The sequence below is a fragment of the Schistocerca serialis genome, chromosome 2 (assembly GCF_023864345.2).
Source record: "Schistocerca serialis cubense isolate TAMUIC-IGC-003099 chromosome 2, iqSchSeri2.2, whole genome shotgun sequence".
Lineage (NCBI taxonomy): Eukaryota > Metazoa > Arthropoda > Insecta > Orthoptera > Acrididae > Schistocerca > Schistocerca serialis.
In genome coordinates, this window is record NC_064639.1 from 1137538946 (window position 1) to 1137565554 (window position 26609).

Genomic DNA, 26609 nt, shown 5'->3' on the forward strand with positions numbered 1-26609 from the left:
TCCGTTTCACTGAATTCTTTCGGAAAAACTCACTCCCGAGTAATCTCAAGGAGTCCATAAACACTATCACAGTGGATAACTCAACACTGTCCATCATCACACGCATGTACTAGCCTGAAACTTAAAACAGCGTCTAAGTACATCGGCAATGACTAGTAAATCACATATTTATGAAATCTTACAGCTATTTACAATATCATATTTACATTCCTTAATCTACTGTGACTCAGCTGAAAACTTAAACTAGCAGCTTGGTTTTACAATTGATTAATATTCAGTAACTCTTAAATCATTTAATCAACATTAATTACTTATTAATTACAACTTCTTTAATGACCTCTAGGTCAGGCAAAAGCATCGCAACATGGCACATCCTTAAATCTTACACTCTATTTTACATATTGTATAAATTACCCATTGTGTGGTATTAATCGATCCTGGGTCGGTACAATTTCAAGTCTACAATGTTCCGTATACCTAATAGCTTTCCAGAGCTTGGATACTCTAAGCAATAAGCATTTGCGTGAGGTATACCAATGACTTTTTATGGTCCATTATAAACAAACTTAAATTTAGAGATTTCATGGTCTATCTCGCTCGATTTCTCATGAGCTTTTACAAGTACTACGTCTCCGATTGCAAAACGCGCTTTAGCGTCATGACGACGTATGCGAGCATCGGCTTTTAGCTTCATTACTTCTCGCAAACGATCTTTTTTCACATCAATACTAATGTTAATCCGTGGAGGGAATTTGATTATCTCTTCCAATTCACTTTCTACACTTTTGTCAATGCCGAAATTCCTCGTGTTACGGCAGTTCAAATTCATTCCTACGTCAATGTCATCCGGCCAGTTAACAATGTGTATAGGCTGGTATTGCCTATGCACACCGTCTCCTGCCTCGTCAAAACCAACTACCATTGTTTTATCTAGTGACATACATGTCAAAGTTTTGCTTTCGCAGTTAATCACTGCACGGTACTTTAATAGCCAATCTAACCCGATAATTACTTCCGTAGTTAAGTCTGGCACGACGACAAACTCTTGTTCAAATCGTGCCCCACATATCTCGAAGTTGACAAAGATCTGTTTTGTGACCGGTTTACTGGCCTTCCCAGTAGCACCGATAATTTTCACTCCTGTTACTGGCATAACTACGATGCCAGGTCTGTCTTTCAGTAACTCAAATATTTTCCCAGATACAGCACTCAATTCTGCACCGGTGTCAATCAACACGTTTAGTTGTAGGTCGTGCATATTAACAGACACTACTATCTGTCTACGCTTGTCCTCAACTGTTTCTTTATTTTCCCACAGTAAATCCTCGTCTATATCCAAGTCATTCCAGAAAAAACCATCCGGCTTTGATCCTAAATCCGGTTTATCTGGCGGCTTTTTCAGCCTCTGTTCACATACAGTTTTAATTTCAACACGTCTGTCTTGAGGCTTAGTCTGTAGCTTCACCTCCAATACCAAAACCTTTTCCTGTAACTCGTCAACTAGTGAGTGTTGCTTTGCTATCAATTCAGTAATTGTCACCTTCGTTGATTCCTCTTTAGTCAGATTGATCTCATCTGCCAATCTACTTGGAGAAATATGCCCAGTAGTATCTGCAATTACTTCCTCTAGATCTGCGCAACCCACACTGCTATCGTCTGACTGTATAATGTCAGCTCTAACCTCATACACGCTGTAAACTATGTGCTTTTCTACCAATTGTGTCCGGCTATCACTAAAATTTTCGTAATCTTTCTCCTTAATACTCTCGCAATGTTTAAACTGGAGGTTTGCGTCGGATGGGTCGGCTACTTCTACCACTATAACTTTCGGTAAAGTCTGCTGGTTAGGGCCAGAACTTTCCGTTACTACTTCAACATCTAACTCCTGCGAGACGAAACACGACGAATCTTGCTCATGCTCCCCATTAACATCAACTATTTCTGGTAAAGTCTGCCGGTTAGGGCCAGAACTTTCCATCACTTCACAACTACTATCTTCCTGCGGGACGAGACGCGGCAAATCCTGCCCGCGCTCCCTATAAACACTTCTCCCGTACAGGCCCCTATAATCTCTTAGTTCGTCGTATAAGCGACCGAACTGCCTTAACCAGACCTCATCCCTCTCTGCATCCCCTCGCTCAATGACGGACGTGTTATCCGACATTTGATCTTCTCTCAACAATTGCGAATCATTCTTAAACTCAATCTCCAGTTCCGCTGTGGGTATTACAGCTGCCACTTTATAATCGATTTCCGGAACACTACTTAAATTGTTCTCACTGACAGTGAATGTATTTTCTACTGCCGTGTCTACAGCTGATCTACTACTTGTGAGCGCACTCCTTTCTCTTAACACTGGCACACACTCCCGCCGTTGATTATTCCATACGGAATTTTCATAACGACGACACCTGAGTTTTCTCCTGTTATTGGGCCGCCAAAATTTCTCCACGCCCGGTCGGCCCCTCACCGGCGCGGCTAATGGTTTCCCTGTCTCGTCCCAGCAGATACGCTCCTCAGATGCTGCTGAGGCGGCTGATCATACCCTCTGGCGTTATTACTATTCTGTGAAGCCCGTATCACGTTAGTATGATACTGGTTTCCGTCATTCCTGTTATTATTCGCATTGTACCGATTGTCATTACGGCCCGAACCATTATTGTTATCGTTGCCAAGATTGCGGTATGCATTATTCCCATAGTTATCATTGTTGTGGTTGCTGTGGTACCCATTGTTACCACGGCCTCTACCAGTATCGCGATTATTGCTCCAATTGTCCTCGTCCTCCACTCTTTCCACGAAATCATTTATTGTTCTGTAATTGCTTCCTACGTAGCGTTTTGTATCATCTGGAAGCTTTTTGTAGAGTTCCCAGACTATTTCGGATTCCGTGCGGCGATCACGCAAGTATTCCAACTTGCAGATCCAGCCCTCACAAAACTCCTTTATCGAACCGCGCGAATTCGCATCAAAAGGCCTCGATACGACAAATTCGCGCCAGACACTTTGCTGTTTTTGCTCTGACCAGTATTCAGCCAGAAACAAATTTTTAAATTCGTCAAAAGTCAGGTTTGTAATGTTGAGGTTTAAGCCCCAACGCTTGGCATCACCAGCCAACACATCAATAATCGCATTAATTTTTCTCTCATCAGTCCATGATCTGGGTAAAACTCTTTCACAATTCTTAATGAAATCCGTCGCGTGTATACCGCCTTTTTTCAAGGGGTCGAACCGCTCCTCTTTCGTCAACAATTCCGAACTATGTGCATAGATTGGCACATAGCTCTGTTTTTCGTCAAGTTTCTTTTCTAATTCCAACACTCTCGTAATTACTTGGCAAGTGGTTGTTGCAAGCGTTTCCACTTCCCTCTTTTTCTCTTCGCAGGTATTAGCCTGCTTCGTCACTTTGGTATCTACTTCGAATACTAAAGCCTTTAAAGTTTCCACCTTCTTTTGATTCTCTTTTTTCACTAATTGAATTTGTTCCGTCACCTTATTCTCGATGATCGGAGCAACTGATTCTCCTACACTTTTCTCGATTCTGCTAATTTCGGAATTAAAACGAGTATTTATGCTCGCAATTTCCGCCTGAACGCCTATCATTACCTGTTTAAGATTACCGATTTCGGTATTAATTACAACAATATCTTCTTTGATTTTATCAACTTTTGTGTTAACAACTCCAACATTGTTGATAACAACGTTAATAGCTTTGTTCTGATTGTCTAGCATCCGTTCAAATTTTTCAGCCCGAGCTTCTTGCTTGGCAGCCTGAGCTGCTTGTTTGGCAGCCTGAGCTTCTTGCTTGGCAGCCTGATCTTATTGCTTGGCCGATTGACTCTTGATTTTGTTAATCAAAACATTCAATAAATCAGTTAAATTCCCGGAAACTACCGGTTTTACTTCCGTAGCGGCTTCCTCTTTAACTGTCCCCCCGTATTCGTCATCAAGGGATTCAGATTTGATTTTCACTTCCGATTCCGAAACATTTTCTAAAGTTATGGAATTCCATTTCTGCTCTTTGTTGCGTTTCGGCGGTCGCGTCTTTCATGCTAGCCGCCTGCCCCTGAACAATGGGTACCGCGGTGCGCGTTTCCCACTGTTCGACCGATTGTTCCGTATCCAAGTCTACCAAATTTTGGTAATTGTTGCCTTCACTCATTTTAATAATTTTCAATATAAATGCCAAATCTCAAATATAATTAGGATTACTCCCACTACTTATTCTCGCTGACGTAACGGCCTGTACGTAACCAGTACTTTGTTACGAGATTTGCACCATACAAAATTCGTGTCCAGAACAACCTCAAAACTGAAGATTGTCCTGTCACCAGGTCGCCACGTGTAACCTCCCCCTCACTTATCGACCTTAATGACAGTGAAAATATTAAACCGCGTGTACCTAATGGAAAGAGAGAGGAAAGGGTTACATCTAAATGAAAGGAAAAATGCAAATGAAACTGGTGGAAATTAATTTTGAAAAGGGGTAAAGTTAATGAAGAAAGTAAATGTGCGGCCGTTACGTTAACAATTAACTAGCGGTAATTAGATATTTGAGATTTGGGGGAAATTATGGTCGCCAGTCCTAAGAACAATTACTATAGTAACTGAAAAAGAAAGGTAATTACAGACATAATTAGCACTAGAAGCGTGGCAACTGAAGGTTGACACGTGTAGTGTGAAAACTGAAAGTTTGTTAGAAGTAATAAATTTCGCTACATTCTGGTTAATTTAGCAAAAGAATTAACAAAACCAGAAAATCGAAAGTTAATTTAGTGACTGAAGTTAATAGTGAGCTTTCTTTCTGAAGCACATCGAAATTCAGTAAAATACGGTTAGTCTTGGACTACCTCAACAATCATTTCAAAAGCAACTTGAATCTACGCAATTTAGAAATAAGAGATCTTACTTTGAACTTGAATTAAATGATTCTGAACAATTAACAATGGTAAAATTTAGTACGTACCAAGTTGAGCTGCAGTCACAGGTAAGCTAAAATACGGTAACAAAACTCGCACTCTTAATTTGTGCTTGTGTAATCTAAATATTGTAGCCAGCTATGAATACTTAAAGTGAACTTTGAAATTAAAGCAGTGAAATGGAATTATGCTGGCGTTTGAATTTCAACGACACTCGGGTTCATTTCGGAAAAGGAAAGGACCCTGCTTGGCAATGCAATTGGGACAATGAGCAACTAAGGTTCATGCTACGTTGCTGTAATTTTGTGATTTGAACAGTTTGAAAAGCTTAGGTCTGCCATACAGTTCTAAAACTTTACGTGCTTCCAGTCTTCCTTGTTGTTTGATTGAAGTTTGAAGCCGTCGATCGAGGAGGCGGCGACAGTCACTCATTGTCGGCCGTCGCTGTTGCAGAAGCTGGATGTTGGCGCGCCTTCTTCTCGACACGGTCACCAGACGAAACGGGCTCTTGATGTGCGCCAACTAATGCTTCCCGTCCGCGACACCATGTCAGAAACTATCATCGCAAGTCGAGCGCAACTACATGCTGCCAAACCCCGAAAGCACGGCAACTTGCGGGAGGTTCACACAACACACCTGCTCCACTCGCTACCCCAGCCAGACTTCCTCTTGCTCTGCCCGCGCTCCACGCGGCAGAGTTAACACTACCAAAGATCCTACACACTTTGATTCTTCACACGACCTATCGATGTAATCGTTCGATAGCAGTTTTCCCTAGGCAAGACCCAGCGTAAAAATACAAATAATCTTTACCCAACAAACCAATTATACATCGACATAAATGCATAAATATATATATACAAATAGTAAAACAATTACAATATGTAAAGACACAGAAATATCATATATTCAGGTAGCAAAAATAAGGAAAAAAAATAATAGTACAATAGATGGAAATAGGAGGATATGCATTTCCGGCATTACAAACAGTACAGATGAGCCAGATGTGGTGGTGGCAGTGATTGTGACAGCGGAGGAGGTTTGTCCTTGTTGATCTGTTCCAGAATATAAACTGGGATGTATGGTGCATGTGTGATTCTTGAGTGCTCGGAAAGAGAGAGCTGATAGACTCAAAGGAGTGCGGTAGCAAGTGTATCTGCAGGTCAGTAGGTAACTTGGCATACCATACTGTCCACAGCGTAACATCCAGCATCGTGTGTTCACTCACAAGTAGCCAAAGGCAGTGCCAGAGTTGTGACGGAGTGCGGTCCCCCAGGTGTTCCTCGTACAGGATCTTAATTATTAATTCCTGTGGTGAGCAGGTGAGTCGGTCCAATATTGTCTTCTTGGTGAACTTGTATTTTGGCTGCGCCGGTGGTGAAAGGAGGAGGTCACAAATTAAATCTGAGTGGTCATGGAGGTGCGTGACGAGACATAGAAATTTAGAGTTGTCGTCGGTCCCCCATTATAACTCGGAAAGGTGTTCCACAAGCGCAGATCTTGAAACGTGGTTGGCAGATGGCTGGTGGGGGGGGGGGGGGGGGGGAGGAAGGAGAGGGGAGGAGGGTGGCTTCGGCATATCTTGGAAGGCCTGCTGTCCCGTGGTAGGATAGACTGTCCTGTAATCCGTCACTACTGGTGTTGGCATGTTACTAGCAAACACATCCCGAACAATGGCCAGTTGCAATGTCCCTGATGAGTCACGGAAGCACGACGTGGCAGGCACGTCCGGTACTGTGGGAACAAATGGATGAGCGGCGTGTGAGGTAGGCCTGTAAACTGGACCAGAGGTTAAAATCACAGTACTTAAATTGTCCATCTTGGAAGGCCGGTGCAGCAGGCACAGAGGGTACTGCGGATGGAGCGAGCGGGTGTATGGTCAGAATCAGGGCCCCCTGTGACTGAGGGGGAGGGGGTAGGGGGTCGGGGGTATGGTACGTGGTGTGGCAACAGCGAGAGTCTCCTGTGCACATCATAAATACACCCCTTGTGGTAGGACCATAAATCACTGGTGAAACCTGTTGGAGGTCACATTGTTGTAGTACAATGTTTCTGGATGGCGAAGTGCCATTGGGTGTGCTCGAACCCATGTGGTCGAGAAACTGGGCGACAGATCTGGTGGTTGAGCCTGGTGAACTTGATGTATAAAAATGTCCATTATTAAATTGTGAGGAAGGCATAGCTTGATAGCAGTTGACCATGTGGGCATTTTGCAGGAATGGCGGTGTTGCACATGGCACTAGTGTAACCGACATTGCTGCATGTAGAGGATCAAAGCACATGTGCGAATTTGGGTCCCTTTGAACACTACACGAGCGAGCAATTGTTACACATTTCTGGAAATCGTCCACTTCACCTTTCACATGTTGGCGTGCACAGTCCGGCAACACAAAACCTGAGTCCATTGTCTGAGGTAACGGCATAACACTCGGCCATTGTAGAGCTGCAAAGATTGAGGTTAACTTAGTTGGAGATCGCAAACCACTGTCCGTTAGCAGAGGGTTGGAGTGGCCTTGTAGTAGTATCTGAGCCTCAAAATCCTTGTATAAAATGTTGGGTGAGGCAGCCATGGGGTCGAATGTAAAACCTGTTGATTCCACACAGCAGATGCGGAAGTCGCGGATGATGTAGAAACTTCAGGACAAACACAAACATACACACAAAATTCAAGCTTTCGCAACAAACTGTTGCCTCATCAGGAAAGAGGGAAGGAGAGGGGAAGACGAAAGGAAGTGGGTTTTAAGGGAGAGGGTAAGGAGTCATTCCAATCCCGGGAGCGGAAAGACTTACCTTAGGGGGAAAAAAGGACAGGTATACACTAGCACACACGCACATATCCATCCACACATACAGACACAAGCAGACATATTTACATATGTCTGCTTGTGTCTGTATGTGTGGATGGATATGTGCGTGTGTGCTAGTGTATACCTGTCCTTTTTTCCCCCTAAGGTAAGTCTTTCCGCTCCCGGGATTGGAATGACTCCTTACCCTCTCCCTTAAAACCCACTTCCTTTTGTCTTCCCCTCTCCTTCCCTCTTTCCTGATGAGGCAACAGTTTGTTGCGAAAGCTTGAATTTTGTGTGTATGTTTGTGTTTGTTTGTGTATCTATCGACCTGCCAGCGCTTTTGTTCGGTAAGTCACCTCATCTTTGTTTTTATATATAATTTTTCCCACGTGGAGTGTTTCCTTCCATTATATTGATATCATATATATATATATATATATATATATATTATATATAAAAACAAAGATGAGGTGACTTACCGAACAAAAGCGCTGGCAGGTCGATAGACACACAAACAAACACAAACACACACACAAAATTCAAGCTTTCGCAACAAACTGTTGCCTCATCAGGAAAGAGGGAAGGAGAGGGGAAGACGAAAGGAAGTGGGTTTTAAGGGAGAGGGTAAGGAGTCATTCCAATCCCGGGAGCGGAAAGACTTACCTTAGGGGGAAAAAAGGACAGGTATACACTCGCACACACGCACATATCCATCCACACATACAGACACAAGCAGACATATTTAAAGACAAAGAGTTTGGGCAGAGATGTCAGTCGAGGCAGAAGTGTAGAGGCAAAGAAGTTGTTGAAAGACAGGTGAGGTATGAGTGGCGGCAACTTGAAATTAGCGGAGATTGAGGCCTGGCGGATGACGAGAAGAGAGGATATACTGAAGGGCAAGTTCCCATCTCCGGAGTTCGGATAGGTTGGTGTTGGTGGGAAGTATCCAGATAACCCGGACGGTGTAACACTGTGCCAAGATGTGCTGGCTGTGCACCAAGGCATGTTTAGCCACAGGGTGATCCTCATTACCAACAAACACTGTCTGCCTGTGTCCATTCATGCGAATGGACAGTTTGTTGCTGGTCATTCCCACATAGAATGCATCACAGTGTAGGCAGGTCAGTTGGTAAATCACGTGGGTGCTTTCACACGTGGCTCTGCCTCTGATCGTGTACACCTTCCGGGTTACAGGACTGGAGTAGGTGGTGGTGGGAGGGTGCATGGGACAGGTTTTGCATCGGGGGCGGTTACAAGGATAGGAGCCAGAGGGTAGGGAAGGTGGTTTGGGGATTTCATAGGGATGAACTAACAGGTTACGAAGGTTAGGTGGACGGCGGAAAGACACTCTTGGCGGAGTGGGGAGGATTTCATGAAGGATGGATCTCATTTCAGGGCAGGATTTGAGGAAGTCGTATCCCTGCTGGAGAGCCACATTCAGAGTCTGGTCCAGTCCCGGAAAGTATCCTGTCACAAGTGGGGCACTTTTGTGGTTCTTCTGTGGGGGATTCTGGGTTTGAGGGGACGAGGAAGTGGCTCTGGTTATTTGCTTCTGTACCAGGTCAGGAGGGTAGTTGCGGGATGCGAAAGCTGTTTTCAGGTTGTTGGTGTAATGATTCAGGGATTCCGGACTGGAGCAGATTCGTTTGCCACGAAGACCTAGGCTGTAGGGAAGGGACCGTTTGATGTGGAATGGGTGGCAGCTGTCATAATGGAGGTACTGTTGCTTGTTGGTGGGTTTGATGTGGACGGACGTGTGAAGTTGGCCATTGGACAGGTGGAGGTCAACGTCAAGGAAAGTGGCATGGGATTTGGAGTAGGACCAGGTGAAACTGATGGAACCAAAGGAGTTGAGGTTGGAGAGGAAGTTCTGGAGTTCTTCTTCACTGTGAGTCCAGATCATGAAGATGTCATCAATAAATCTGTACCAAACTTTGGGTTGGCAGACTTGGGTAACCAAGAAGGCTTCCTCTAAGCGACCCATGAATAGGTTGGCGTACGAGGGGGCCATCCTGGTGCCCATGGCTGTTCCCTTTAATTGTTGGTATGTCTGGCCCTCAAAAGTGAAGAAGTTGTGGGTCAGGATGAAGCTGGCTAAGGTGATGAGGAAAGAGGTTTTAGGTAGGGTGGCAGGTGATCGGCGTGAAAGGAAATGCTCCATCGCAGCGAGGCCCTTTTTTTTTTTTTTCAGCACAAAGAAAGATACATGTGTACACTGTACAAGGTACAAAGGCTGACTGGAACATTAACATGGCAGCTCGTCAGAGCAGTTAGAGTTCAAAGATCATGCTTTACATGATCGATGTGACCTATCGACGCCACTATCTGTATGACATGAATGGAAAACTGCTTTGACTGGACTGGTATTCCATGACTCTCACTTACATCATTGCATAAATCACTTACCTTACCTTTATTCACAAATGACTCTGAAACTTCATTATTCTTAAACTCCACAAATCCCTGATACTCATCATAATCATCATCATATTCTTCCAAAATTACTTCATCAACAACATCATTAATGATACAAGTCGCATCTCCCTCAACACCTCCACTCATATGCAATAAGCTGCCAGCCTCAGGCTTACCAACCTCAGTTATTTCACAGCTCTCACTCATATCTTCATCAAAAATACCAACTAATTCAGATCCAGTACAGTCGTCACCTGATTTACATACGTCAATAACACTGTTTTCTGACCAAGGGAATAAATCATTAGTACATACTACATCAAAATTCTCATAACTCTCACATTTTGGTTTGTGATTAGCACTTACAGCACTATAATTAAACATACTATCCCAGAAGTCCCCCCCCCCCCCCCCCCAATGAACCATGGACCTTGCCATTGGTGGGGAGGCTTGCGTGCCTCAGCGATACAGATAGCCGTACTGTAGGTACAACCACAACGGAGGGGTATCTGTTGAGAGGCCAGTAGTTGCAAGGGCAACAGTCTGGATGATTGACTGATGTGGCCTTGTAACAATAACCAAAACGGCCTTGCTGTGCTGGTACTGCGAACGGCTGAAAGCAAGGGGAAACTACGGCCGTAATTTTTCCCGAGGGCATGCAGCTTTACTGTATGATTAAATGATGATGGCGTCCTCTTGGGTAAAATATTCTGGAGGTAAAATAGTCCCCCATTCGGATCTCCGGGCGGGGACTACTCAAGAGGATGTCATTATCAGGAGAAAGAAAACTGGCGTTCTACGGATCGGAGCATGGAATGTCAGATCACTTAATCAGGCAGGGAGGTTAGAAAATTTAAAAAGGGAAATGGATAGGTTAAAGTTAGATATAGTGGGAATTAGTGAAGTTCGGTGGCAGGAGGAACAAGACTTCTGGTCAGGTGACTACAGGGTTATAAACACAAAGTCAAATAGGGGTAATGCAGGAGTAGGTTTAATAATGAATAGGAAAATAGGAATGTGGGTAAGCTACTACAAACAGCATAGTGAACGCATTATTGTGGTCAAGATAGATACGAAGCCCACGTCTACTACAGTAGTACAAGTTTATATGCCAACTAGCTCTGCAGATGACGAAGAAATTGAAGAAATGTATGATGAAATAAAAGAAATTATTCAGATAGTGAAGGGAGACGAAAATTTAATAGTCGTTGGTGACTGGAATTCGAGTGTAGGAAAAGGGAGAGAAGGAAACGTAGTAGGTGAATATGGATTGGGGCTAAGAAATGAAAGAGGAAGCCGCCTGGTAGAATTTTGCACAGAGCACAACTTAATCATAGCTAACACTTGGTTTAAGAATCATGATAGAAGGCTGTGTACATGGAAGAACCCTGGAGATACTGAAAGGTATCAGACAGATTATATAATGGTAAGACAGAGATTTAGGAACCAGGTTTTAAATTGTAAGACATTTCCAGGGGCAGATGTGGACTCTGACCACAATCTATTGGTTATGACCTGTAGATTAAAACTGAAGAAACTGCAAAAAGGTGGGAATTTAAGGAGATGGGACCAGGATAAACTGAAAGAACCAGAGGTTGTACAGAGTTTCAGGGAGAGCATAAGGGAACAATTGACAGGAATGGGGGAAAGAAATACAGTAGAAGAAGAATGGGTAGCTTTGAGGGATGAAATAGTGAAGGCAGCAGAGGATCAAATATGTAAAAAGACGAGGGCTAGTAGAAACCCTTGGGTAACAGAAGAAATATTGAATTTAACTGATGAAAGGAGAAAATATAAAAATGCAGTAAATGAAGCAGGCAAAAAGGAATACAAACGTCTCAAAAATGATATTATCAGGAAGTGCAAAATGGCTAAGCAGGGATGGCTAGAGGACAAATGTAAGGATGTAGAGGCTTATCTCACAAGGGGTAAGATAAAGATACTGCCTACTGGAAAATTAAAGAGACCTTTGGAGAAAAGAGAACCACTTGCATGAATACCTACAGCTCAGATGGAAACCCAGTTCTAAGCAAAGAAGAGAAAGCAGAAAGGTGGAAGGAGTATATAGAGGGTCTATACAAAGGCGATGTACTTGAGGACAACATTATGGAAATGGAAGAGGATGTAGATGAAGATGAAATGGGAGATATGATATTGTGTGAAGAGTTTGACAGAGCACTGAAAGACCTGAGTTGAAACAAGGCCCCAGGAGTAGACAACATTCCATTAGAACTACTGACAGCCTTGGGAGAGCCAGTCATGACAAAACTATACCATCTGGTGAGTATGATGTATGAAACAGGCGAAATACCCTCAGACTTCAAGAAGAATACAATAATTCCAATCCCAAAGAAAGCAGGTGTTGACAGATGTGAAAATTACCGAACAATCAGTTTAATAAGCCACAGGTGCAAAATACTAACACGAATTCTTTACAGACGAATGGAAAAACTAGTAGAAGCCGACCTCGGGGAAGATCAGTTTGGATTCCGTAGAAATACTGGAACACGTGAGGCAATACTGACCTTACGACTTATCTTAGAAGAAAGATTAAGGAAAGGCAAACCTATGTTTCTAGCATTTGTAGACTTAGAGAAAGCTTTTGACAATGTTGACTGGAATACTCTCTTTCAAATTCTAAAGGTGGCAGGGGTAAAATACAGGGAGCAAAAGGCTATTTACAGTTTGTACAGAAACCAGATGGCAGTTATAAGAGTCGAGGGACATCAAAGGGAAGCTGTGGTTGGGAAGGGAGTAAGACAGGGTTGTAGTCTCACCCCGATGTTATTCAATCTGTATATTGAGCAAGCAGTAAAGGAAACAAAAGAAAAATTTGGAGTAGGTATTAAAATCCACGGAGAAGAAATAAAAACTTTGAGATTCACCGATGACATTGTAATTCTGTCACAGACAGCAAAGGACTTGGAAGAGCAGTTGAATGGAATGGACAGTGTCTTGAAAGGATGGACATCAACAAAAGCAAAACGAGGATAGTGGAATGTAGTCGAATTAAGTCGGGTGATGCTGAGGGAATTAGATTAGGAAATGAGACACTTAAAGTAGGAAAGGAGTTTTGCTATTTGGGGAGCAAAATAACTGATGATGGTCGAAGTAGAGAGGATATAAAATGTAGACTGGTAGTGGCAAGGAAAGCGCTTCTGAAGAAGAGAAATTTGTTAACATCGAGTATAGATTTAAGTGTCAGGAAGTCATTTCTGAAAGTATTTGTATGGAGTGTAACCATGTATGGAAGTGAAACATGGACGATAAATAGTTTGGACAAGAAGAGAATAGAAGCTTTCGAAATGTGGTGCTACAGAATAATGCTGAAGATTAGATGGGTAGATCACATAACTAATGAGGAAGTATTGAATAGGATTGGGGAGAAGAGAAGTTTGTGGCACAACTTGACCAGAAGAAGGGATCGGTTGGTAGGACATGTTCTGAGGCATCAAGGGATCACCAATTTAGTATTGGAGGGCAGCATGGAGGGTAAAAATCGTAGGGGGAGACCAAGAGATGAATACACTAAGCAGATGCAGAAGGATGTAGGTTGCAGTAGGTACTGGGAGACGAAGAAGCTTGCACAGGATAGAGTAGCATGGAGAGCTGCATCAAACCAGTCTCAGGACTGAAGACCACAACAACAACATCCCAAAACTGTTGATCAAAACGTAAAAGAAAAACCTGATATTCCTTCTGTTCAACTTCAGATACCTGTGCCACATTATTAACACTGTTATTATTGTCTAATAGCAAGTGTAAATTGGGTGTCCTATGGTTGTTGTGTTTCCTTGCCCCAAAACTGTGGACCTTCATTGAGGTGGACTGCAGTTTCCTGAATAGTTACCTCTATGAAGTTTTCTTCCATTAAACTGCCTATCATTATCCCCATTATTCCTATTCTGATGATGTTCAAAATTTCTGTCTCTATTAACATTTTGACCCTGATAGAAGTTACCACTATCTCTGTTTCTGTAACTATTAGCATTGTGATCTCTATCATTTCAATTATTATGGTACATGCTTGTTTCTATTGTCCTATCCAGCCGTCAGCATATCGTAAAAATTGTTCAAGACAGTCGTCAGGTCCATGTACTAAATCCCACTGCAACCTGTTTTCTTTTGAGTGCATCAATCAATGTCATTTCATCAAATGGTTTATCAAGGTGCGTTAATTTCTTAAGTTGATTCTTACAAAACTGTTTCAGAGTATCATCCCTATTCCTTTAATTGGGCCATTCAGAAACTCACTTTTAATTTTTTTTTTCGAAACTGTGATATGTTTCCCACTGACTTAAATTTAGATTTACCCAAGGCACAGCTTCACCTTCAAGACATCTTTTAAAAAATTAATTTTTTGTTCATCACTCGTGCCTGACACAATACTCTCTCTACAGTGGTGCAGAAAATCCACTGGATGTAAATTATGTGATGGAAAACTTTTTAATAGGTATGTTGGACCAAGCAATACCATTGTTTGAATACAGATTGTTGTGAATACAGTTTTGATGAACTGCCTAAAGTTTTTGATCTAAAACATTTACATTAATTTGCATACTATTTTCAACATTTAAAACTTTTTGATCCAAACTACTAAAGTTCTGTTCCATTTTTTCTGCTATGGCCTTCTGTTGAACTCTGATGTCATTAACATTCTTCTTCTGTCCCCCCTCCCCCTCCCCCGTTAAATGAGTGGTCAGCAGGGCGGAATGCCACGCCAAGGTGCCCGGGTTCGATTCCCAGCTGGGGCAGATTTTCTCTGCTCAGGGATTGGGTGTTGTGTTGTCCTTATCATCATTTCATCCCGATATCCGATGCGCAAGTCACCCAATGTGGCGTTGAATGCAATAAGTACTTGCCCTCAGCAGCTGAACTTCCCCAAATGGGGGACTCCCGGTCCTCGGCAATAAACTCAATTTCCAAAACATTAATCTTACTTTCTAAGACATCAACTTTTTCATTCACATTTTTTAATCCCTCTGACAACCCATTTTTTAGCTCTATAACCTAATTACTATATTGGTCCATTTGGTGATGCACCCTACCCAAATTACTATTGTTATCTGTCTTCATTTCCTCTAGTTTTGCCAAAATCAACTGCAAAATAACAATATTTACTGATTTTCCAAATAGTTTGTACTTACCTTTTCTTTTTGATGCCCCTTGTCATAGTTGTAAAGTCCTCTTTCAACTGATCCAATCTGTCATTGTTGGTAGTAATTCGTCACTGTTAATATGACTTTGTTGGGCAACTCTCGGTCTTCTTTCTTCAAGTGACACAAATCACTATTCCCTCTTCTACTGCAACAGACAAAAGCCCCCAAATGTAATCTTACCTTCCCACACGTCACCAATAGATTTTCAGTCTCTTCATAGTAATTGATTTCTTTTAATAAGCTTTGAGAGGAGTAAGATTTACAAATAAACTTTTTTATTTATCTTCATTTTTTCATCATTGGCTACAGTTCGTCACATCTAGGGGTAGAGTCTTGAGGCTGAAATTTTTGACTTTGCGGGTTTCAGATGACTTGGTAACTGTTAAGTAAGTCTGCTGTGTAATTTCTGTTTCTATGACCTTTTTATTTTATTCCTGTTATGAAATGAAGTGGCATCCCAGATCATCACTCCTGGATGTTAGGTCATATGACAGGTGATAGTTTGATATCCCACCACTGTCTGGGGTGTCTCCAGACATGACTTCACTGATCATCAGGGCTCAATTTGAAGCAGGACTTCTCATTTAAGAGTTCTGCATCAGACTGAGCCCCAATGACCAGTGAATATGTGTCTGGTGATGTCCCAGAAAGTGGTAGAACCTCAATTTGACTGTCACCTGCCGACAGCCCAGCATCCAGGATTAATAGTCTGGGATTCAATTTCGTTTCATAGGTGGTCCCCTTTGGTTGTTGTCTGTTACACCCTTAGAGCACAGTGCTACGTTGACGATATACTATGACCCAATTTGTTGGCCTTCATGGCAAGTCATCCCGTGCTTACATATCAGCATGGTAATGGCTGCATATACAAGCCAACAGTTTCTACTGCCTGTCTTTGTGCTTATCGAATCTTACTGTGTATAAGAAGGTAACAAGATCCATCCCCAGTAGAGAATGTTTGCAGCATTGTGGGCAGGGTCTTCCAAGTAGCCTACGATTTTGATGATCTAATGCACCAACTGGATGTAATCTGGCATGATATCCCTCAGGAGGACATCTAACAGCTCTGTCGTCAGTCAGTGCCAAACTGAATAAGGACCAGAGGTGTAAAGGGACACCACCTTCTAACATTACCTTTTGTAAATAGAAATAATCGATACCCAAAATATTTTCGAATCTTGTATAGGTTAAAATTATCTCAGCAGTTTCACTAAAAGTATTATATATAATTTTGCATATGATGCATTATATTTGAGGCTAAAATGTATAAAAACAAATTACTTTGTTGCAATTGATATGTACTAACTCTGTATGTACTGCTAAAATTACTCTCCTTTTAGAAATATTTGAGTATCTGGCACACTTAAAATTCCTATTATTAATTATGCAATCTGATGCTAATTACTAAATTTATTTCTGGATGCATTTACAAAATAATGGTGTAACTTGGTGAAGATTCTTTTTTTGTCAAGAAAGCTTGTAAACTCTTTTGTTTTGTAAACTCTTTGGAATATTGTTAAGACTGTAGAATGAGTGAGGGTAGTAGTGAGTGTGCCTCTGATGGAATTGTTATCATCCATAGTTGTCATCCATGGCACCCTTACAACACAGTGGTATGTTGATGGTATTCTATCCTCCATTTTGTTGCCCTTCATAGGAAGCCATCCTGGGCTTAAGTTACAGCAAGACAATGCCCACCTACACGAGGTGAGAGTTTCTCTCACTTTTCTTTGTGCTTGTAAAACCATGCTTTGTCCAGCAAGGTCACTGGATCTGTCCCCAATAGGGAACATTTGGAGCATTTAGGGTGGGATTCTCTAACTGGCTCAGGATTTTGACAATCTAATGCACCAATTGGACAAAATCCGGCACAGTATCACTCAGAGGGACATCCATCAATCACTGCCAAATCAAATAACTGTTCGCATAAGAGCCAGAGGTGGGCAACATGTTACTGACATGCTCAATTTGTTCTTAAATATAACATCATTTGTTTGCTTGTACATGTACATCACATCTACTAATTTCCATCCCATACACATATTTGGATAATTACTACATGATATGTCATTTTTTGTCTTAGAGTGTACTTTTAATACCCCCTGGAGAAACAATATGAGCTGATAAGCTGATGATGATGTACAGACTAAAAAAATTTAAGTCAACCAAATAAATCCTGAGTTTTGTTTAAACATTTCTAGATTTGTGAGACATTAAATAGTGTTACATATTTCCACTTTCATGAGACATCAATGTGTTAATAATATTGTCATTTGCAACTTTACCTAACATTTTTCTGCTGAGTAGTTGATCTCTAAATAGAATCCCATATGAGCATTTGAGTTGGTAACTACACTTCATCAAGTAATAAGGTGTGCTACACTGACAAATGTAATCAAATGTAGATAATAACTTTATGCACTGTTCATATGTTCAGACTGCATGTTGTTAGGCCTGAGTACATCACATACAAACATTGCTTATGGAAGATTCTGAGAACCACCAAACTGATGATCAGAAATCATTTTTTCACACTTGTGAACTGAAAATTTTATTGTTCTGCTTCTGCAGCTGTAATTTTCCCCTCCCTTTCCTCTTGATCTGTTTGTTTCTTCTGCTTACTGAACTTCATCAAAATTTGTTTCTGTTCCCCATTGGTCACTTTGATACAGCTGTAGCAAGAGGTAACTGCCTTTCTTTCAACAGTTAAGTGATTCCTGTTTCAACAGTGTACAACTTTTTTTTTTATCTTTTTCACATTCCTTACAGATGGCCTCTGTATATGTCTGCTTGTGCCTGTATATGTGTGGATGGATATGTGTGTGTGTGCGAGTGTATGCCCGTCCTTTTTCCCCCCTAAGGTAAGTCTTTCCACTCGCGGGATTGGAATGACTCCTTACCCTCTCCCTTAAAACCCACATCCTTTTGTCTTTCCCTCTCCTTCCCTCTTTCCTGATGAAGCAGCCATTGGTTGCGAAAGCTAGAATTTTGTGTGTATGTTTGTGTTTGTTTGTGTGTGTATCAACATGCCAGCGCGCTTTCGTTTGGTAAGACAAATCATCTTTGTTTTTTATATATATATATATATATATATATATATATATATATATATATACATATACATATACATATATATATATATATATATATATATATATATATATATATATATATATATATATATATATATATATATATATATATATATATATACATATACATATATATATATATATATATATATATATATATATATATATATATATAAAAAAAAAACAAAGATGATGTGACTTACCATACGAAAGCGCTGGCAGGTCGATAGAAACACAAACAGACACATACATACACACAAAATTCAAGCTTTCGCAACAAACTGTTGCCTCATCAGGAAAGAGAAGAGGGAAGGAGAGGGAAAGACGAAAGGAAGTGGGTTTTAAGGGAGAGGGTAAGGAGTCATTCCAATGCCGGGAGCGGAAAGACTTACCTTAGGGGGAAAAAAGGACGGGTATACACTTGCACACACACACATATCCATCCACACATATGATATGTGTGGATGGATGTGGGTCACTTAGAGGAAGCCTTCTTGGTTACCCAGGCCTGCCAACCCAAAGTTTGGTACAGATTTATTGATGACATCTTCATGATCTGGACTCACAGTGAAGAAGAACTCCAGAATTTCCTCTCCAACCTCAACTCCTTTGGTTCCATCAGATTCACCTGGTACTACTCCAAATCCCATGCCACTTTCCTTGATGTTGACCTCCATCTGTCCAATGGCCAGCTTCACACGTCCGTCCACATCAAACCCACCAACAAGCAACAGTACCTCCATTATGACAGCTGCCACCCATTCCACATCAAACGGTCCCTTCCTTACAGCCTAGGTCTTCGTGGCAAACGAATCTGCTCCACTCCAGAATCCCTGAACCAAGACACCAACAACCTGAAAACAGCTTTCGCATCCCGAAACTACCCTCCTGACCTGGTACAGAAGTAAATAACCAGAGCCACTTCCTCATCCCCTCAAACCCAGAACCTCCCACAGAAGAACCCCAAAAGTGCCCCACTTGTGACAGGGTACTTTCCGGCACTGGATCAGACTATGAATGTGGCTCTCCAGCAGGGATACGACTTCCTCAAATCCTGCCCTGAAATGAGATCCATCCTTCATGAAATCCTCCCCAATCCACCAAGAGTGTCTTTCCACGTCCACCTAACCTTCGTAACCTCTTAGTTCATCCCTATGAAATCCCCAAACCGCCTTCCCTACCCTCTGGCTCCTATCCTTGTAACTGCCCCCAGTGTAAAACCTGTCCCATGCACCCTCCCATCACCACCTACTCCAGTCCTGTAACCCGGAAGGTGTACACGATCAAAGGCAGAGCCACGTGTGAAAGCACCCACGTGATTTACCAACTGACCTGCCTACACTGTGAAGCGTTCTATGTGGGAATGACCAGCAACAAACTGTCCATTCGCATGAATGGACACAGGCAGACAGTGTTTGTTGGTAATGAGGATCACTCTGTGGCTAAACATGCCTTGGTGCACAGCCAGCACATCTTGGCACAGTGTTACACCGTCCGGGTTATCTGGATACTTCCCGCTAACACCAACCTGTCAGAACTCCGGAGATGGGAACTTGCCCTTCAGTATATCCTCTCTTCTCGTTATCCTCCAGGCTTCAACCTCAGCTAATTTCAAGTTGCCGCCGCTCATACCTCACCTGTCTTTCAACAACATCTTAGCCTCTGTACTTCCGCCTCGACTGACATCTCTGCCCAAACTCTTTGCGTTTACAAATGTCTGCTTGTGACTGTGTATGTGCGGATGGATATGTGTGTGTGTGCGAGTGTATACCTGTCCTTTTTTCCCCCTAAGGTAAGTCTTTCCGCTCCCGGAATTGGAATGACTCCTTACCCTCTCCCTTAAAACCCACATCCTTTTGTCTTTCCCTCTTTCCTGATGAAGTAACCGTTGGTTGTGAAAGCTTGAATTTTAGCTTTTGCATCCCGCAACTACCCTCCTGACCTGGTACAGAAGCAAATAACCAGAGCCACTTCCTGATCCCTTCAAACCCAGAACCTCCCACAGAAGAACCCCAAAAGTGCCCCACTTGTGACAGGGTACTTTCCGGGACTGGATCAGACTCTGAATGTGGCTCTCCAGCAGGCATACGACTTCCTCAAATCCTGCCCTGAAATGAGATCCATCCTTCATGAAATCCTCCCCACTCCACCAAGAGTGTCTTTCCGCCGTCCACCTAACCTTCGTAATCTCGTAGTTCATCCCTATGAAATCCCCAAACCACCTTCCATACCCTCTGGCTCGTACCCTTGTAACCACCCCCGGTGTAAAACCTGTCCCATGCACCCTCCCATCACCACCTACTCCAGTCCTGTAACCCGGAAGGTGTACACGATCAAAGGCAGAGCCACGTGTGAAAGCACCCACGTGATTTACCAACTGACCTGCCTACACTGTGAAGCGTTCTATGTGGGAATGACCAGCAACAAACTGTCCATTCGCATGAATGGACACAGGCAGACAGTGTTTGTTGGTAATGAGGATCACCCTGTGGCTAAATATGCCTTACTGCACGGCCAGCACATCTTGGCACAGTGTTACACCGTCCGGGTTATCTGGATACTTCCCACTGACACCAACCTGTCAGAACTCCGGAGATGGGAACTTGCCCTTCAGTATATCCTCTCTTCTCTTTATCCGCCAGGCCTCAACCTCCGCTAATTTCAAGTTGCCGCCACTCATACCTCACCTGTCTTTCAACAACATCTTTGCCTCTTTACTTCCACCTCGACTGACATCTCTGCCCAAATTCTTCGGGTTTACAAATGTCTGCTTGTGTCTGTGTATGTGCAGATGGATATGTCTGTGTGTGTGTGCAAGTGTATACCTGTCCTTTTGTCCCCCTAAGGTAAATCCTCTCCCGGGATTGGAATGACTCCTTACCCTCTCCCTTAAAACCCACATCCTTTCATCTTTCCCTCTCCTTCCCTCTTTCCTGACGAAGCAACCAGGGGTTGCGAATGCACGAATTTTGTGTGTATGTTTGTGTTTGTTTGTGTGTCTATCAACCTGCCAGCGCTATTGTTTGGTAAGTCTTATCTTCTTTGATTTTAGATATATTTTTCCCACGTGGAATGTTCCCCTCTATATATAGGGAAACATTCCACGTGGGAAAAATATATCTAAAAACAAAGATGATGTGACTTACCAAACAAAAGCGCTGGCACATCGATAGACACACAAACAAACACAAACATACACACAAAATTCTAGCTTTCGCAACCAACGGCTGTTTTGGCAGGAAAGAGGGAAGGAGAGGGAAAGACGAAAGGATGTGGGTTTTAAGGGAGAGGGTAAGGAGTCATTCCAATCCCGGGAGCGGAAAGACTTACCTTAGGGGGAAAAAAGGACGGGTTATACACTCACACACGCACACATATCCATCCACACGTATACAGACACAAGCAGACATATACAGAGGCAAACTCCAGGTTGCTGGGAATTAACTTGGAAAGAACTTCAAGTAAGATTCCCAAATAGAATATCTAGCAAATAAATTAAACGGCCTTGCATATGCAATGGAAATTTTAGCCTATGCCACTGATATGGCCACAGGAAAATAGCATTTTATAGTTACTTTGAATCAGTTATTCTAATTTTAAAGTTGCAAAAAAGAATCATTCATACAGCTGAGAGCATCATGTCGACCATTATTTAAAGGCCTAAAAGTATTTACTGTCCCCTCTTTGTACATCTTTGAGGTGGTTCTTTTCTTAAGCAGCAGAACTGATATATTAAAAAAACAAATAATTTTGAACACTCATATAACACAAGACATCAAGAGAACTTTATGCTCACCTTTCATCGCTTAAAAATGTGTGCTCATATTCCTCAGTATGTAGTCATGAAAATTCACAACACAATAAAATGGTGTGACATAATGAATATGAAGACAAATATTTTAAAAATAAAGTTACATGATTTTCTAATTGAACGATGCTACTACTCTGTGGATGATTTTATGAAGGACAAAGTGATACTTTGAGCTGGATCCCTAAAATGGAATAAAAATTTATGATAGTTATAGTAGATGTAATTACTGTAAGTTTGACAAACTGCAAGTAAGTAAACACTCCACAAAGTATTATTGTAAGTGTGACAAAATTTTAAATAAGCAGATTATAACCTTGACATGTCTCCTGTACATCAGACATATGTTCTGAAATTTTGTACATTATGAGATGAATAAAACACATCTCACATTTCAGATAAAATGGGTGAAATTCAAGCTGAGTACTCCCTAGGCGCTGTGAAGTAGTTACCACTGCTAAGATTTTATTAATTTGTATTGGCAAAATGAGACTATAAATAAGTTACTAATACCTATTCCCTTTTAAAATTTGATTTTCCATATGAGACTGCAAGCTACAAACACCACATACTGTAGAATAATTTCAAACATGGTCAGAAAAATCTTGAATTTAATACAAATGTGACCATGGATTCTGGTGAGAAGGAGTTAATTTTTTGATTTAATTATGAAACTGCTGTACAGTAGTTTAATACAAGTAAAGTGTAGGAGATCTTATTTTGGTATGCTTGACATTTGCTAATTTGTGTCAATGCACTTAATTTAGAATTGACATTAACTTTTATTGTAAGAAAATGGAATAAGGATAAAATAATTTGCTTTTACCAAAAATTAATTTTTTGTTTCTCCTTTTGATGATTATTTATGTGAATAAATGATAGAATTACATTCATTGAAAAAAAATGAAAGTTTGATATTAAGATTCTATTGTAATAGAACATCAAAAAAATTTTAGGTTTCCAAGATTCAAGCAGAACTTAAAAAACTGGATGCACTTCCCACCAATGAAGACCTCATCAGACGTTCACGTGTATCAAGTGACTCTACACCAGTAAAGGATATGTGGCAGTTCCTAAATCTCACAAAGAGGTTGGATGCTGTTGAGGAGGGTATTGAGAGGGTAAGAGATTATTGAGCTACCATACAATATAGAATCTGCATATAGAGTAACAACAGAGAATTTCATTTAGAAATATATGGGAACAACTGAAAAATTTAATAACACCAATACACACTAATTTACAAATGTTTCAAAAACAATTTATTTTTGTTTGAGCTAGGTTAAGTGTTAACCCTTTACTAAAAGAATGAGATAATAACCCAAATGTTTGGCAATAGGAATATAAAAGTTTTGAAAAACATAAGTAAGAAGAGGGCGAATCACTGGAGTTCCTACAGCATTTCAACAAATGCTAATAATTAAAAAATTAATAAACTATGAATCACAGGCATCAACTTAATATGGAAATATTGGAAATGTCTGATGAAAGGCATTAGTGTAATGGCTGGTTTGTCATTCCATATTCTGTTTATCATAACAAAAGACAATCTCTTTTTAAATGTTTTGGGGTGTCTAAAATTTGAGTTTAGCTTCTTATTATCATTTGTGAGTAACTGTGAGTGTGGACAAAAATTAGCCATACATAAGTACTAAATACCTCTATAAATGCAAGTAACTCCATTTGTCACAGTCCAATAGCAGGATGCTTTTCCAAGAATGCATCATATTTAACTTCCTGGCAGATTAAAACTGTGTGCCTGACCGAGACTCAAACTCGGGACCTTTGCCTTTCGCGGGCAAGTGCTCTACCAACTGAGCTACCGAAGCACGACTCACGCCCGGTACTCACAGCTTTACTTCTGCCAGTACCTCTGGATGCATCATATTTGTTTGATGAACTCAGAATGTATGGGTTAGTGGGCAAGCTAACTGATCTTCTGGGGGTTAGTACACTCTCCTGAATAAGTAATAATCTGTGTTTTGTTGCTGTACATCTATAAAATGTGAATAATCATGTCACTAGGTGTGGTGCTTTTTTGTATAGAAAACAGTAAATCAACATTAAATTCCATATCAAGATGACAATATTCAGAGATGACAACATTCTGTTTGTTTCGATTCCCACAGTAGAAAATGTGTCAATGTGTTACTGTCACATTATTATAACCACCCTCTTTCCAATTAATCATAAATATGATGAATAATCTTCTATTGACACATGAAAGCTGAAAAGTTTGTGTGGTTCCCTAAGCACGCTTCTACCTATTTGCATGCTAATTTAGTGCATCTGATATACACAGGTAAGACATGTGGTTTGAAAGAATTATTATTTGAACAGTATATTTCACACACAGATTCAGAAGGGTGTAGGTTGCAGTAGTTACTGGGAGATGAAGAAGCTTGCACAGGATAGAGTAGCATGGAGAGCTGCATCAAACCAGTCTCAGGACTGAAGACCACAACAACAACTACATTTCACATATGTTGATCTTTGTTGAATAGTTGCTGATTTCACTATGTGATAGTATTGGTCTTGATAGCAAAAGGGCACCACATGTTGCTATGAATTCATCTTTCAATTTATTTGCTTCATGACTCGTTAATGGCTGGATGCACAATTTCACATTAATTTGAAAAACAATGTAATGTCACAATAAAATGTCATATGTACAAATGTAATTTTTACATTTTTCCATTAAAAATATTTCAAATTCACACCATGACACGGTTGAAATAAAGCAGATACACTTGTACCAAGGAAAATTCAGTTGAATGCATTTCATGAGCCTCATAGTATGCAATAAAAATAGAAAATAACTTCTGACATGCATTTTGTGGTATTTATGACTTACATTTGCCCCCAGAATGTTTTGGAAACCTCTGTTGTCATGTTAATGGTGGTAATAATATCCAGTTTTATTAAGAGTGAAAATTTAGGTAAAATTTATCTTTTTGTGAATAGAAAACTCTAAGAACCAAAACAGTTATAAAATGTATGTGAAATAACCATAAATAAAAAAAGAAAATATGTTTCGAGAATATGACACATGAAAAAGTTTCTCTGTTACCACTGGTGTATTGAGTAGTGTGCTTCTTTACAGAACAAAATTGTTTTTAGTGCAGTTAACTCCATTATCGTATTACAAAGTTTGCTATTTACCTAGTTAATAATAAATTACAGTCTGATACAAACTTAAATAAAGTTTGGAGATTTTTTATGTGCATATGGTATTTATTATTACTTTATTGACTTCAATTACAGCAAATAATGTCGCTTAAAGACACTAATTACCTTCAGAATTATGTTTCTGTCTATTTTTAAAGTGAAATCATAGGATGACTATCTTTCAGAGATTTCAATTTACAAATCGTAACTCACAAAAATATTCTTGCAGCTTGTAAACCAACAAGGAAAATATAAAGCCCAATAATGCACCAAAGAATCATGAAATTTGATAAAAATGAAGTATAAAATTTTGAAAGACTGAGATGGCATCAAACCCTCCACAAGTGAAAATGGTATTGTAAAATTCACATTGTCTAATTAACCTAAACCCTGGTTCATTACAACACCATTCAAAGAATTTCATGCATTGTAGATGCATGATATTTTGTGAGCATATGTAATATATAACCCCGTAAAAACTTAGTTGTCCCATATTTTTGTAAAAAAAGAAAAAAATCAAAGCAGTCAGTTTGTAGCTCCCCAATAGTTTACTTTATAAGCATAAATTGTGACAGAGAAATGTGTTACTTGACAAATATAATAAAGTCAAAAAAAATTTTCTCGTTTTGTGACTGCATTGTCAATATGTAAAACTACCGACGTTTCGGTCACTGTTGCAAGTGACCTTCTTCAGGGTGTTTTTGTTTACTGCTGAAAGAGAAAACTTTTTTTCCTATATACCTGCAGACGTGGCTGTTATATAAATCTGACAGGCTGTTAAGGATGAAGGGGAGGAATGTTAGAGGTTTTTTATTGGTGCTTTTATTATTTCTTTTCATTGATGGAAACGTGATGTTTTGATTAGTGTTTACATTACTGCTTGTGATTGGTGGAAATCGGCAAATGGAAAACCAGGTGGCAGTTGTGATGTGGCATTGTTTTCCTGCTTTCTAGTGCTGGCCGAAGCACGCTAATAGCCTGCACATTTGTGCATATTGCTTCGCATGAGCTGTTGTCCCGTAATTCTGTTATTACTGGCAGCCAAGACATCAGAAGTCAGTAACAGTCTTCTCTGTTCATGTTGGCAGGTTACTTGGCTATTTCTATTCTCTCTCTAATCTTCCTCCTCCTTGCTGACAGCCAAGATGACCTCCAGCAACAACAGCATTATGGGATGACAGATGAATTGAAGCAATGCGCACAGGCACTTGGGAGACTGTGGCAGTCACAGGCACATAGAATGCTGGTACACTTCTACT

General features: G+C 40.8%; 1 protein-coding gene across 1 annotated transcript in view; it reads left to right on the plus strand.

Annotated features, from left to right (window-relative positions):
* The window catches only part of LOC126456667 (uncharacterized), a 303806-nt gene that overhangs the window by 164513 nt on the left and 112684 nt on the right, over positions 1–26609 (plus strand). The window contains exon 5 of the mRNA XM_050092410.1: positions 23139–23303. Within this exon, the coding sequence (XP_049948367.1) occupies positions 23139–23303 (165 nt within the window). The remainder of the gene's footprint in view (positions 1–23138; positions 23304–26609) is intronic.